This window comes from Trachurus trachurus, assembly GCF_905171665.1.
Source record: "Trachurus trachurus genome assembly, chromosome: 2".
NCBI lineage: Eukaryota > Metazoa > Chordata > Actinopteri > Carangiformes > Carangidae > Trachurus > Trachurus trachurus.
Window position 1 is genome coordinate 1,638,041 of NC_139914.1, and position 14,460 is coordinate 1,652,500.

The following is a 14,460-nucleotide window of genomic DNA, read 5'->3' on the forward strand; positions in this document are numbered from 1 at the left end:
TAGTGCTTATCTTATGTGTTATAAATGATGAATTCAGTATTTCATGCTTAATAGTGTGTACTTATTATAAAGTGTTTCCCTTTTTTCTTGCTTTTAATTTTCCAATTTCTACTATTTTGGGTTTTATTAAAATTTGTAATATTTTTAGGTTTTTTGTTTGTTTCCAATTCTTACCGTTAAATGTTTTGTTTTTATGTAAAGCACACTGCGTTGCCCCTTGGTATGAAATGCACTGTATAAATATAAATAAATCTGCTTAATGAACATCAACACTAACATAACGAGGGTCCCGTTACCTTCAGCGTGTTTCCGGTTCCTGAGCCGCTGCGTTTGGGCCCCGGGGAGCCGACGGCGCCGCCCGGAGCTCCGCCTATACCGTACACCGTGGGGGAGGTGACACCTGAGAGGAGGAGGAGGAGGAAGAGGAGGAGGAGGAAAGAGGAAGGAGGTGAGTGACATCATCACGGTGAGTTCAGTGTACGTCAGTAAATTCAGAGATTAAGTGATGAGATCTCACTGGTCGTCTGAGTGTGAAGACCTGAAGCGTCGGAGCTGTAGAGACTCGAGTCTGTGGAGACATAGAGACACAGAGCTGTCAACGACGGCTGTTTAAATGAAGTTTTATCAACCGCTCTTTAGATTTTCAAAATAAAACAGAAAAAAAACTGAGTGGAAATGTTTAAAACTCAGAAAAACAAAGATTTAAACACAGTTTTACTTCACACAGTCAGTGGATCTTTAAACATTTAAAAGATGTTGTAACGCAAAGAAAATCAATAATAAGAAATCTAACAGATTTTCACATGTCAGGTATTTGAGGTGAAGTAAAAGTAAAGAAAAGTTGAAAAATCCAGTTAAAAGTGTTTTATTTCTGCAGCAGCGTCTCATTATTTATATTTTATTGATCGTCTTTCTTTGGTTTTTGTTTTGTTAACCAATAAACCATCAGAAGAGCGCCGAGCGTCGTGTTTACAGGTGATGCAGGAGGACACCTGCGTTACCGTGGAAACCTGCACCTTGTGATCTCGGATCAGTGGCTCCGAGTTAATACATGACGGGTTTTTTGTTATTTAGTCAGTGAGTCGATTAGTCACGTGGAAACGATTCAGACTTTATTTTACTTTTATCTAGAGGTGACTCACTCACTCTCTTATTATTGATTATTAGATATAGATAAATTACATTTTTATTATTATTATAAACACACATTCATGCTGTTATATATGAGATTTTAGCCTCATTAACACATTATAAATCACTTTATTTAAGTGTTTAATTCAGTTTCTGTCAGTTATTGATCAGTTAAATAACCAGTGGGTAAATAATTAATAATTAATGAGTCGTTAATCGCCGGTCGACATCAGATACAGGGTTTCCTCGTGACACAGCTACTTCCTGTTCACCTGTATGTGTGTGTGTGCTAATTGTTCAGTGAGATAAATAAAAACCAGTGAGTCCAGTTCAGCACAGTCACACACACACATAGTCGACATTCCTGACAAAGTGTGTGTGTGTGTGTGTGTGTGTGTGTGTGTGTGTGTGTTAGAGTCGCTGTGATGGTCGAGAGACAATAAGAAAACACACACAGAGAGGGAGTCACTTTGTTCTATCACTCATTAACCAACATCTTCACACACACAAACACACTCTCGCTCTCACTCTCTCTCTTTCAGATTGAAACCCACCTCGATCGTCCTCGCCCTCTCCCACTATCCATCCCCAGACAGCAGAGCAATCCCAGCATGCACCTCTGCCCCGCTGCATGCTTCAACATCGGCCCATTCAGAAAAAAACAAAACAAAACAAAAAAACAAAAAACAAATAAAAAGAAGACGAGACTCCGGTCGAGACAGGTCGCTCTCTCTCTCTCTCTGTGTGATCTCAATGAAACTCACTCAAGTGTCTGTGTGTGTGTGTGTGTGTATGGGGGCGTGGCCAAACAAAGGGGCGTGGCCTATGAAAAGGGGGCGTGGTCGTTTCTGTTCAGTAGATGTGACGAGTACAAATAAAGTAAAGAATAAAATAAATGAATAATAAATGAATAAATAACATATGAAAAAACCAAAACAAATGGAGTTTAAATTAAATAAAATAATATAGAATAATAATAAAAAAAGAAAAGAAAAGAAATAAGGAAATTAAATGAAAAGAGGAAACACAAGAAGCAAAAGTGACGTAATAAGGTTAAAATAAAATTAAAACACGTCAAGTAATGAATTGTTTATGAATAAATTATGAAAAAATATAAAATAGAACTAAAAATATAGAAAAGTCATTTAACATTAAAGACACAGAGAAATAGAGAAAATAAAACAAGAGAAGTGACCTGAAAACAACCGCTTTATTTTTAAACTGAGCTCCTATTGTTTCTGACCCAGCAGGTATCACACACACACACACACACACACACACACACACACACACACACACACACACACACACACACACACACACACACACACACACACACACACACACACACACACACACACACACACACACACACACACACACACACACACACACACACACAGTCAGGATGTGAAACTGCAGATTCCTGTTGAGTCTGAAACTCCCTCGGGTCAATGTTTAACCCTGAAACTATCTCACTGCTGGACTGTGTGTGTGTGTGTCATCTTGCCAAACCAGATTAACGATTAAGACTGGGACAAAGTTGCCTCACTCATCAGAACGAGGTCACGTTCACTCTCATGTGTTTTAAATAACAAAAATACCAAAACCCCACAAACACTGAAATCTCCTATTTTTATTCACTGACACTAAACGCAGCATCAGTGAGTCCAGAGGCTGAACGCTCAACTTTATTTATTAAAACAAAAACTAAATCAGACTAAAAGAGGAATGAAAATTAAATTTATATTATATGGTGTTATATTATGTTATGTTATATTATATTATATTACATTATGTTATGGTGTTATATTATGTTGTGTTATATAATGTTATGTTGTGTTTTATTACATTATATTATATTATATTATACAGGTACTTTACTATGTTTTGTTTGTTCCTTGTGGGAACATTTGTTTGATTTTAACTTACAGATGGAGCTAATTACATTGAGACTCTTTATATGGAGCTTTAAACATCAAAGATCTTCTCTAAAGCTGCAGAGAGAAGATGAAGCTGAAAACGTCCAGAACAGAACAAAACAAAACAGGTTTAATTTTTCATGCCGAGCTCATGTCGTGTCGTGCGTGTGTTTACAACATTAAAAACGTGTTTTAAATATTTAGCGGAGGATGTGGGACGCGCAGCAGGCAGACGTCACGGTGAGGGACGAGGATGTTTAAACTTCCCTCTGTTTAAACAGGAAGTGACATGAGGCCAAACAGGAGAAGACGAAACCAGGAGCTAATTATAGTGGAGTGAATACAACACTCACCCTTCCCGGGGAGCGCGGCGTTGGAGGAGGAGGAGGAGGCGTTGGAGGCGTTGGAGGAGGAGGTGGTGGTGGTGGAGGAGCTGCAGGAGGAGGAGGTGGTGGTGCAGGTGGAGGAGGAGGAGGTGCTAGAGGAGGTGGTGGAGGCCGGGAGCAGCGCCTCCATGTCGGCTGCACTGTGGGAGTGAGACAGGCAGAGGGCGCTCATGGGCAGCAACCCCTCCTGAGGAGAGACAGAGAGAGAGAGACAGGTAAGAGACAGATCGATTGATCGATTGATTGATTGATTCTGCCCTACAAAGGCCAAGTGCAGTATCTGCATTTTTTCAATATTTCTTTTTGACCAATCAAGAGTGTGGCATATTCTCTTCAATCTGGTAGAATTTGATATTGGTACTGCTAAAATTTCCAGCGTTATTGGGCTTTTTATTTTGCTGTCCATCCAAAAAAGCACTGTGAAACCAAGGCAAAGTGCCGTATCTGTAGCTAATACCAAGCCAAAGTGCAGTATCTGCCATAAAACGGTCAAAATTGGACAAACTAAAAAATACATTTAATTCAGTCCATCTAATCAATTATAGACTTGGTAGTTATTCATAATTTCATGCTTAAACCTGACAATGAAAAACACAAAAAGCTGTTTTTCTCAGTTTGGCATTTTTACAGATACTGCACTTCTTTCTATTTGCAGGTGTTTCCGTTGAAAGTTGTTTTTGCGAATGAGCCGTAACTCTGGTAAAGTCTGGTCTTGCGATATGGCAAATTGGCCCATTGCCATAATCCCTATAGTTTTAGCCGTAGGTTCATTACCAAACTCATCAAATACACAATCCAACAACTCCACAACGCTCTGGTGGACAAGTTGTGACCTGCACATTCACCACCCTATGAGATAATAACAGAACGTTACCAGACAGAGTTGTTTTAGAGGGAAATTCATGCAAAACCACTGATGCGTGTTGCCTTCAGGGGCAGTTTTTCATCAACAGTCTCTGTATTTCCCTCTAAAACAACTCTGTGTGGTAACGTTGTGTTATTATCTCATAGCGTGGTGAATGTGCAGGTCACAACTTGTCCACCAGAGCGTTGTGGAGTTGTTGGATTGTGTATTTGATGAGTTTGATGAGGGAAACCAAGAAATCCCATGAGCCTCCGTAGTGTAGCTCTGAGCAGTTCGCGGCTCTGCTCCGCCGTTCTAAAAATAGCTTGCACCGACAATTAAAGGTAACAAACCTACTGCTATGACTATAGGGATTATGGCAATGGGCCAATTTGCCAAAATATTGAACTATCCCTTTAAAGTCTTTTGCAGGTGTCTGGACAGTGTGCGGGAAACCCTTTTTTTTTCTTCTTTTTTTTTTCTACTGTTTCCTGTAGGTGCTATGGTGCGTTTGAGTTCTTGAGTTCTCACCTGTTGGGGCGTTTGATCGGTGGTTCTGACCAGACACCACCCGGGTCTGTCGGCCGAGCGCTCCACCAGCTCCACGGTCTGACCGCAGCGCACGCTCAGCTCTCCCGGGCCGCCGGAGGAGAAGTCCAGCAGCACCACCACTAACTCGCAGCCGCCGGACAGCTGCACGATAGACACACAGGTGAGACAGGTCATTCACCTCCAACCTCCCATTGTAACCATAGTAACATTGTAAACCCTACAGTGTTTTTATATCAGACGTCTGGGAGGCAGCATCAGTCGTAGCACCGAAGATCCTCTTACTACGAGCTGCACCAATGATATGAAATGGTTCACTTCCTGTCTCCTGAAGTGGGCGTGGCCACCCAAAAGATGAGACCCGTGAGATGTTTATATTTTCTTATGACAACATTAAAGGTCCAGTGTGTAAATCTGGGCGTTAAACCGAGACATCCATTGTTCAGATTCTATATCTAAACCATTTTACGATATGTCCTCCTTCTTCTTCCTCTTTCTTCTAAAACTCTTGAAACGCGCTCTCTGACTGGCTGGATTTTCCATACAAACATGGCGGCGCAAGATGGCGACGGTCTCTAAAGCAAGACCCTCCTGGGTCAAGGAAGAAAGAAAGGAAGGACGAAAGGAAAAAGGCAAGGAAGGAAGGAAGGAAGGACAAAGGGAAAGATGGGAGGAAAGAAGGAAGGGGAAAAGGAAGGAAAGATAGAAGGAGGGAGGGAACAGATTGGGTCAACTGGGTCAAAAAGGAAGAAAGAAGTAAGGACGAAGGGAAGGAAGGAAGGATGGAAGGGAGGGGAAAAGGATTGTGGAAAGAAGGAAGGAGAAAAGGAAGGAAAGAAAGATGGAGGGAGGGAACAGATAAGGAAGGAAGAGGAAGAAAGAAGGAAGGAGGGGGAATGGATTGTGGAAAGAAGGAAGGGAAAGATGGAGGGAGGGAACAGATTCTTTCAAGGAAGGAAGAAGGGAAAGAAGGAAGGGAAAAGGGAAGGAAAGAAAGATGGAGGGACGGGGAACAGATCAGGTCAATTGGATAAAAAGAGGAAGGAAGAAGAAGTAAGGACGAAGGGAAGGAAGGAAGGAAAGAAGGAAGGAAGGGAAAAAGGATTGTGGAAAGAAGGAAGGGGAAAGGGAAGGAAAGAAGGAAGGATGGAGGAAGGGAACAGATTGGGTCAATGTGACCCAGAAGGACAACAGGAGGGTTAAACTAATATATCAATGGTTAGTATATTCAGATTTTAACAATAAACCTTGATACATTTTACATACTGGACCTTTAATATTACGAAATTACGAAATCTGTCTGAAATTTGTCCATTTTCATGTCAAAATGTTCAAAAAGATAAAAAAGAGTTCAATATTTTACTTCAGTGACTCGACCACAATCTGAGCTCACGGTCACGAGACAGGAAACCGACTCGTAGTGGAGCGTCTTGGTTTCTAAACCGTCTCAACTGAGCGTCAGTAACAAGGCAACATCCCATAATAGTTTCCAGGTGGGCGTGTCCTTCAGTCCTATGACATCATCATTGCTGCTGATGAGTGGGCGTGTCCTTTACATCACATGTTGTGAAAGAAAACGCCGCTGAAGGATTCTGTAGCATGAAGTGATGAGGGGTCGCTAGGATACGCCCGTTCCCGTTACCATGGAGATAAGGGACCCACAGGGACTGATGAGGTCGTTAGATAAAAAGAAAACCCGACGTGACAAACGACCGTGATGTAAAAACACTGAAGCTCACATACATCACCGTGATGTATGTGAGCTTAAACCGACCAATCAGAGCGCAGGGGCCACGCTGAGCTCTGATTGGTCGAAACAAGGAGGAGAAAACAAGTCTCTGTGTGTGTGTGTGTGTGTGTAAGTGTGGGTGTGTGTATTGACTTATAGTGAACCGGAGCACATGGGCTGCAGCTGAGGACGCACACACACACACACATACACACACACACACACACACACATACACACACAGTCTATAGGGAATAAAGGGGTGTTCCCCGTTTAAATCGAACACAGCTGTGATCCATCGCACACACACAACACACATACAGGATTGTGTGTGTGTGTGTGTGTGTGTGTGTGGTGGAAAGCACCTTCGCACATTTACACAACTATAACTCACAACTGTGTCTGATTATTATATTGAACATGAAGTTAAAACAACAGAAACATCAGAGGCAGTAATACAACTTCAATATGAGCAGAGGCCTCAAGTATTAATACTTCTAATACTCACAGCATATATACTAATACTTCTAATATATACTAACTTCTAATACTCATAGTATGTATACTAATACTTCTAACACTCATAGTAAATATACTAATACTTCTAATACTCATAGTATACAATATATACTGCTTATAATATTCATAGTATAAACTCTAATACTTACAATACTCAGTTTATATACTAATACTTATATTACTCATAGTATATGTACTAACTGATAATACTCAGTATATGTACTAACTGATAATACTCATAATATATATACTAATACCTATAGTACTCATAGTATATACTAATACTTATAATACTTCAAATACTCACAGTATCGTCTTCTTTAATACTAGAGTTGTTGTATTTTTACTTCTATCTGAGTCTAATAGTATAAATATATGAAACAACTACAGAGCCGTCACACATTAATCAATTATCCATCAACGCAGCATCAAGTTCAAATCATAACAAATGTAAAAACAACACAGTCACGATGTGGTTTTTAAAAAAAAAAAGATTTTGAAACTATGTCATCTCAGTCGGCCATTTTTCTTAATTTCATCTTAATTTACCCAGAATTCTTTGCACCAGAGTTTAGATAGAAGAAGCTAGACTGAGCCCCGTTCTCCGTGAGACTAAACGGCAGGTAAAACAAATCAAACGTACCTCGTGTGGAGAGCAGAGAAGAAGCAAAAGTTTCTAGACAGAGTCTGATGACGAACGGAGGAAACTCCCTCTCACACACACACACACACACACACACAGAGTAACACACACACCCAGCCAGCTGCAGCAGTGATGAGGTCATAAGACTGAACGCTGCTCCACACACCCCTCTGAACACACAGCAGCATGTGTGTGTGCTTTACTGTGTGTGTCTGTGTGTGTGTGCGTATGTGTGCGTATGTTTGTGTGTGTGTGTGTGTGTGTGTTACCTTGTCGCTGTCGGCCGTGTTCTGGGAGGTGCGGGAGGCGATGGACACGGTGTCGGGCTGACTGCTGGCGTCGCCCAGACTGTCGGCGTCTTCACTCGTCTCCCTGAAGAGGAAGAAGAGAAACGTTGTTCACACTCAAGACTGCACATATATAGAATATATATACAGTACTTTATAATAATAATGATTCTTCTTATTATAATTATTATTATGATCTTGTGCAGCACTTCTCATTAATTAATTTCCCACTGTGAGACTTCGGCGCCCCCCGGTGGTCGCAGCAAAAACACAATATACATATTTTTTTTAATATTCAAAAGTTATTTTTATTCACAAACTTGAAGATTCTCAGATCTGTGACTTTTAAATAACTGTGATGATGAATTATGAACAAGGAGTTTTAATAAGGAGTTTTATTCTGTAGCAGGAGAAACCAGTTCTGAAGAAAATGATTTCATTTGATTATTTTACTTTATTTTATTTAGTTATGATGAGATGCGTTACTGTGGTTACTGGATGTAGATAACAAGAATTTATATTTACATAAAAAAATGAAAGAATAATTCAATATACTTATGTTATGTATAGTAATAGTATAATATGTTAGTATATTAGTATGTACAGTAGTATAATAGTATAATATACTTATACTGTATATGCTGTAGTACTGCAGAGAGAACTGTAGTATAATTCATAGTATTATAAAGTACTATGTATATGCAGAGAGAACAGTCTTGTTTTTTTAGTGCGTGTGTTGTGATGCGTTCAAGGACACGTCGTGCTGCACAAAGGTCAAAGGTCAGTTTTACTTAGAACGGCCGACAGGTCACATGACCACCGGCATCTCACACGGCCCTGCTACCTCCGTGTGTGTGTGTGTGTGTGTGTGTGTGTGTACCTGCGGCTGATGCTGCGCTGGCGGCCCAGCGTGGGGTTGGGGGTCTTGGGGAGGGGGATGGGCTCCCTCAGCGCCCCCCGCAGGTGGCCGCGCCGCTCCTGGATCACCTGTCTGATGCTGCGGACCCACTCCTGCTTCAGCTCCAGAGACGACGCCTGAGAGGGAGAGAGACAGGTGTGACATCATCATCATCATCATCATCATCATCATCATCATCATCATCATCATCATCAGCATCATCATCATCATCATCATCATCATCAGAGATGGACAGAGTACTCCACCCCAGTACTTGAGTAAGAGTACAAATACTACTGGTCAAAATTTACTCTGTTACAAGTAAAAGTAGCTCAGTCGACATGTTACTCCAGTAAGAGTCCAAAAGTACATGCTTTTAAATGTACTTTAAGTCAAAGTAAGAGTAAGAGTACATTTCTTATTTTTCACATCAATGAATTACTATAATTATTTCTAAATGAATTTAAGGAGCTTTTAACTCTTGTTTCTGAGAATTAAAGGGACAACGAGGAGTTTCTATTTGGTTATAAAAAAGTCTCATGTTAATATGGATGAATCTACGTTACCACTTGTTAATGGCTCCATTTTCGATAAATATATCGTTTTGTCTCTATCGTTATTTTGTTATTTTAATTAATGGTGGAAACGCTGGTCGAGCTGACCAGCGTTTCCTTACTTTCGGTTTCGTGGCGAGTAACGAATAACGCCGCCGTATTGCTGTTTATGGTGGGAACTACGACGGTATGTGATCGTCTTTGAACCTCTGACTTTAATTCTTGATGAATGAAAACATGAGTCTGTCTTGCGCCGGTCAAAGAATTCTACGGTGCGCGGAGGCTCATAAATGTAGTGTGAAAACGCTTCGCTTTTCCAAAACTCCTCGTCGTCCCTTTAACTCTTTGAAAGCAGCTGCACTGATGTGCTGCTTTTAGGGGTTAGGGTTTCCTTCTCTGACAAACACAGCTTGTGTCCAATAGGATTTTAGAAAAAAAAAAAGAGCAGACCTGAAAGTAACCAGTACTTTTCAGCCTTTCTAGAAATGAACTCAAGTAAAAGTAAAAATATTTGTCTTGGAAATGTATTCAAGTAAGAGTATGAAGTACCAAAGAAATCTAATACTCAAGTAAAGTACAAATCCTCTGGATATGTACTTAAGTACAGTACTCAAGTAAATTTACTCTGTTACAGTCCACCATCAGCAGAGCTCTCACCTTCAGCACCGTCTTGTTGTCGGATGTCGGCGTTCGTCCGACCCACAGCGCGAACTTGCAGGGGTCGCCCTCGATGTGTTCAGTCACACCGAGCTCCGAGGTCTGAGACACACACACACACACACACACACACACACACACACACAGGTGGATCAATTATTGGTACTAGTGATGTCACGATTATAGATTTTCAATGTTACGATCATCACAATTATTATGCGTTAATTAATTTCACAACACTATGAATGTGTAAAATCAAATAAAGTAAAAATAAAATGACATTATTAATTACTTACACAAAATATTTTAAGTATCTATTAATATAGGACCAATTATTTATCATTAATTGTCATCTATACCAAATGTTTAAGGTTATTTTAATCATTTTTTGTTTTTGTTTTTCAATTACAAATGACAGGCTAACATTGAAATTAGAGCTGGGTATCGCTACTGAATCGATCTGATTCCGATTCACAATGTCCAGATTCGATTCAATATTGATTAATTAAGCGATATTTCAGTTTTAATAACCAATTTGCTTGGCTGTGAATTTCACAAAACTAATGTTGCAAATTGTGCAAAGAAGGAACTCTCTAACCTGGTGTATTATAAAAAATATTAATGTTTACATTTAATTGATCAAAAAGCAGTTTACATCAATGCACATTTATTTAACATGACCCACTCCAGAAGTGTAACTATTATTAACTAAGTAATCGTGACATCCCATCATATCCCTAACGTGTACTGATCAGTAATAAGGTGCGTCACCCTCAGCCGGCTCTTGTACAGGTATTTGGTTCGTCCCGACGAGTCTTTGATCTCCTTGCTGAAGATGAGTGACAGCTCGAACAGGAAGAGGTGTCGGTCCCGCCCCTTCCGGATCAGAGACTTCGGCTCCCAGACCAGGAACGAGTCCTGGAGGAGCAGCTCGCCCTGGACCTCCAGACCCTCATCCAGACCTGAGACCACAGGAAGTACAGCCGCAGAGTAAGTACACTGACTTTTCACCTTTTTTTGTGCATTTTTCACAATAAAAGCCTCCAAATCTACACAGTGACACCAAACTTTCAGAGTAAAAGCCCTTAAACTGCTAACTGGTGGGCTTTTAATGTGAAAAATCATCACTGGAAGTACAACCACAGAGTAAGTACACTGGGTTTTCACCTTTTTTTGTGCATTTTTCACAATAAAAGCCTCCAAATCTACACAGTGATGCCAAACTTTCAGAGTAAAAGCCCTAAAACTGCCAACTGGTGGGCTTTTAATGTGAAAAATCATCATCATCATCATGTTGTCTTATTTTGAAAGTCTGCACCACATTACCTTCCAGCATGCTAACGTGCATAGCATCGTTAGCTCTCTTTGGGACGCTGAGCATCACATCCAGGCCTTCTTTGATCTCACCTTTCCCCTCCTCACAGCACGCCAGCAGCTCCTACACACACACACACACACACACACATTAATTATAACCACTAACATCAGCACGGCTCCGTTTCTTTGTGTCCGAGTTTGAAACAGTGTGTGCAGGGAACAGATAACGCAACGACAACTTTGATCCTTTAAAAAAAAAAGTTTGAGGAGGCTTTTACTTTGAAGGGATAAACATCAAACACGCACCTGGTCTGAGGGGGCTTATGTGTAACTTCTCAAACTGACATAAAATCCTTTTTTTTGTGTGTTTATGATCCAGAGCTGAGACTCACTGCTGCTCTGAAACCCTCCAGGTGTTTGGGTTGTTATTGTGTTATTGCTCTTTTCCCCCTCGTGTGTTTTCAAAGTGTCTGAAAGCCGTGTTCAAACTTTAGCCTTGTGTTTTTTTTTTACCTTGAGCAGCAGCTGGTACTTGGTGATCCTCTGGACCGGCTTGATGAGCGCTGAGGAGATGGAGTTGGCCAGACCGTGTCTCCTCTGGACCTCCTGAACACACACACACAAAACACACACTGTTTGACCTCATCTTTAATATAAAACAAAATCTGCATCAGCTGTTGTTGAATTAAAGCTCCATCTCCCTCGTTAACTCTGATAAACTCTGCGGATTAGAGACAAATCTGAAAACAAACATCAATGAAAATCAACGCTTTTATTTTGTAGTAATCTCATATTTCAGATTTCGCAGCTGGTTTGTTGTTTTGATGGATTAATCCTCATTATCTTTATGTATAAAAGCTAATCTGCTTTCATGTTAATTTCTCTTTATGAATATTAATCTGTATTATCTGTGCATGTGTAAACTGATGAGGATGAACGATAATGTCACAGATCCACGTCCGTCCTCTCGGATGGATTCATCTTTTCTGTTTCTGCGTGTTCAGCTCCGCCTGAATCAGTTTTTAGGTCACTGGTTCTCCGCTGGTTTTTGGCCCTCGGGGGGGTGGAGGGGTATGGGGGGGCTGAAAGTCAGTGTCCAAACAAACGTCCCCCCCCCCAAAAAAAAAAAAAAAAACTGTCGTCATGTTCAAAACTCAGATTTAATTCAGACAAACAAAGAGAAACTGGGTCAAAGTGGAAGAACAGCTCAGAGCAACAGTGAAATAACGCTGACGTCACTGTGAACGCCGTCACGACTCGGGTTTAATCCGAGTTATGAAACATTAAAAACGATGTTTGTTGCTGATCGATGAAACCTGGAGGAGTTATTGATCAAATAAGAATTAACTTTTTAGAGAAATTTGGTGAAAAGAAAGAAAGAAAGTCTGCAAAATGTCAAAAACAAATCTGAGATCTGAGAGCTTGGCCCTTCAAAATAAAAGCATGGCTATGGAAAATTAAAAAATGCAATTTATTCCTGTTATTATTGATATTAAATTACAATGTAAAGCACATAAGATACTAAAATATAAATATATACATATAGAATAATAAAATATTCAGGTCTGACCTCAAAGAATCCGACGCCGTGTTGTTGGATCAGTAAACTGGAGTCTGGTTTGTTTCTGCAGTACGTCACGTACATGTGGAACTTATCGGCCTGAAACACACAGAGAAAAACAAAATATTTAATAACTACATTGAACTGTTATTCATTTATTTATTTATTTGGTGTTTTACTGATGAAACTTAAATGAATCTGGTTACCCAGGTAACGAAACAGTGTCCCACGTCCTCAGGAAGCTGTTCGTAGTTCTCCAGCTCCTTCAGGAAAATACTGCAAAACACAAAGTATCAGTGAACTGTGGAGACAACATGTACTTACCGGTGATTCGCAGTATATCTTGTAGTATTATAGTATATTGTAGTATATCTTGTAGTATTTCAGTATATTTTGTAATATTTCAGTGTATTTTGTAATATAATTGAGGGTACCTGTTGTGGAACTCGTAGATGTCCTGGATGTTCCCGAACACGATGTGGTCCTTGTTGGTGAGCCCAGACGGGACGTCCTCCGAGCCGCTCGTCATCTCCCACAGGTACGTCTACAGGAGTATTTACAGTATTAGTAACGGGTACATTCTGACGCAGTAGTAGTAGTACCTGCAGTAGTATGGTGTGTGGACGTTTACCTCGATACACTCCTGCAGGTCTCTGACGTACACTCTCTCTGTCTGCAGCAGCTCGGCCATGATGTACCTGAAGTACACACTAGCACAGGTGAGGAAATACTCAGCAGTACGACTAGTACTACCAGTACTACAGGGTTCATACACATTTTAGCCAACAAATTTATGACTACATGACCCCTGAACTGCATGAAATATACAGTATATGCACCGATAATTAAAAGTGATGAACCTACTGCTATGACTATAGGGATTATGGCAAAATGTTGAACTATCCCTTTAAGTATCCAAGACTTTTCCATGTTTTTCCGATACTCACTCCTTCTTGCGGGCGGAGCGTCTCTTCTCGTCGCTGACCTGGTGGCTGGGGTCGGACAGGTTGACCTCAGGGTCGGAGTCGGAGAGGCTGTTGGGGATCAGCTCCAACTCCAGGTCCTTGTTGTCCTGACAACCAAGTACACACATTACAACCACACACACACTCACACTCCTCCTCCTCCTCCTCCTCCTCCCCATCCTACTTTCTCCTTCTCTCTCCTCCTCCTCCTCTCTCCTTCTCCTCTCTCCTCATCCTTTTCTCTCCACCTTCACGCCCCTCCTCCTACTTTCTCCTTCTCTCTCCTCCTTCACGCGCCTCCTCCTCCTTCTCTCTCCTTTTCTGTTCTCCTCCTTTCTCCTCCTCCTCTGTCCTTCTCTCCTCCTTCACGCCCCTCCTCCTCCTTCTCCTCTCTCCTTTTCTGTTCTCCTCCTTCTTATTCCTCCTCCTCTCTCCTCATCCTTCTTTCTTCTCCTTCTCGCCCCTCCTCCTCCTCTCTCCTTTTCTCTCCTCATCCTTC

General features: G+C 41.0%; 1 protein-coding gene across 1 annotated transcript in view; it reads right to left on the reverse strand.

Moving 5' to 3' along the window:
• Nucleotides 1–14,460, reverse strand: part of LOC310996090 (kalirin-like) — a gene marked incomplete at both ends in the record, with an annotated part of 53,895 nt that overhangs the window by 14,132 nt on the left and 25,303 nt on the right. Inside the window, 15 exons of the mRNA XM_083985393.1 lie at nt 297–400; nt 518–568; nt 3,407–3,626; nt 4,815–4,976; nt 7,992–8,094; nt 8,890–9,044; nt 10,119–10,220; nt 10,890–11,080; nt 11,445–11,556; nt 11,949–12,041; nt 13,006–13,095; nt 13,203–13,272; nt 13,431–13,540; nt 13,628–13,694; nt 13,944–14,068. Coding sequence (XP_083841519.1) covers nt 297–400; nt 518–568; nt 3,407–3,626; nt 4,815–4,976; nt 7,992–8,094; nt 8,890–9,044; nt 10,119–10,220; nt 10,890–11,080; nt 11,445–11,556; nt 11,949–12,041; nt 13,006–13,095; nt 13,203–13,272; nt 13,431–13,540; nt 13,628–13,694; nt 13,944–14,068 — 1,755 coding nt within the window. The remainder of the gene's footprint in view (nt 1–296; nt 401–517; nt 569–3,406; nt 3,627–4,814; nt 4,977–7,991; nt 8,095–8,889; nt 9,045–10,118; nt 10,221–10,889; nt 11,081–11,444; nt 11,557–11,948; nt 12,042–13,005; nt 13,096–13,202; nt 13,273–13,430; nt 13,541–13,627; nt 13,695–13,943; nt 14,069–14,460) is intronic.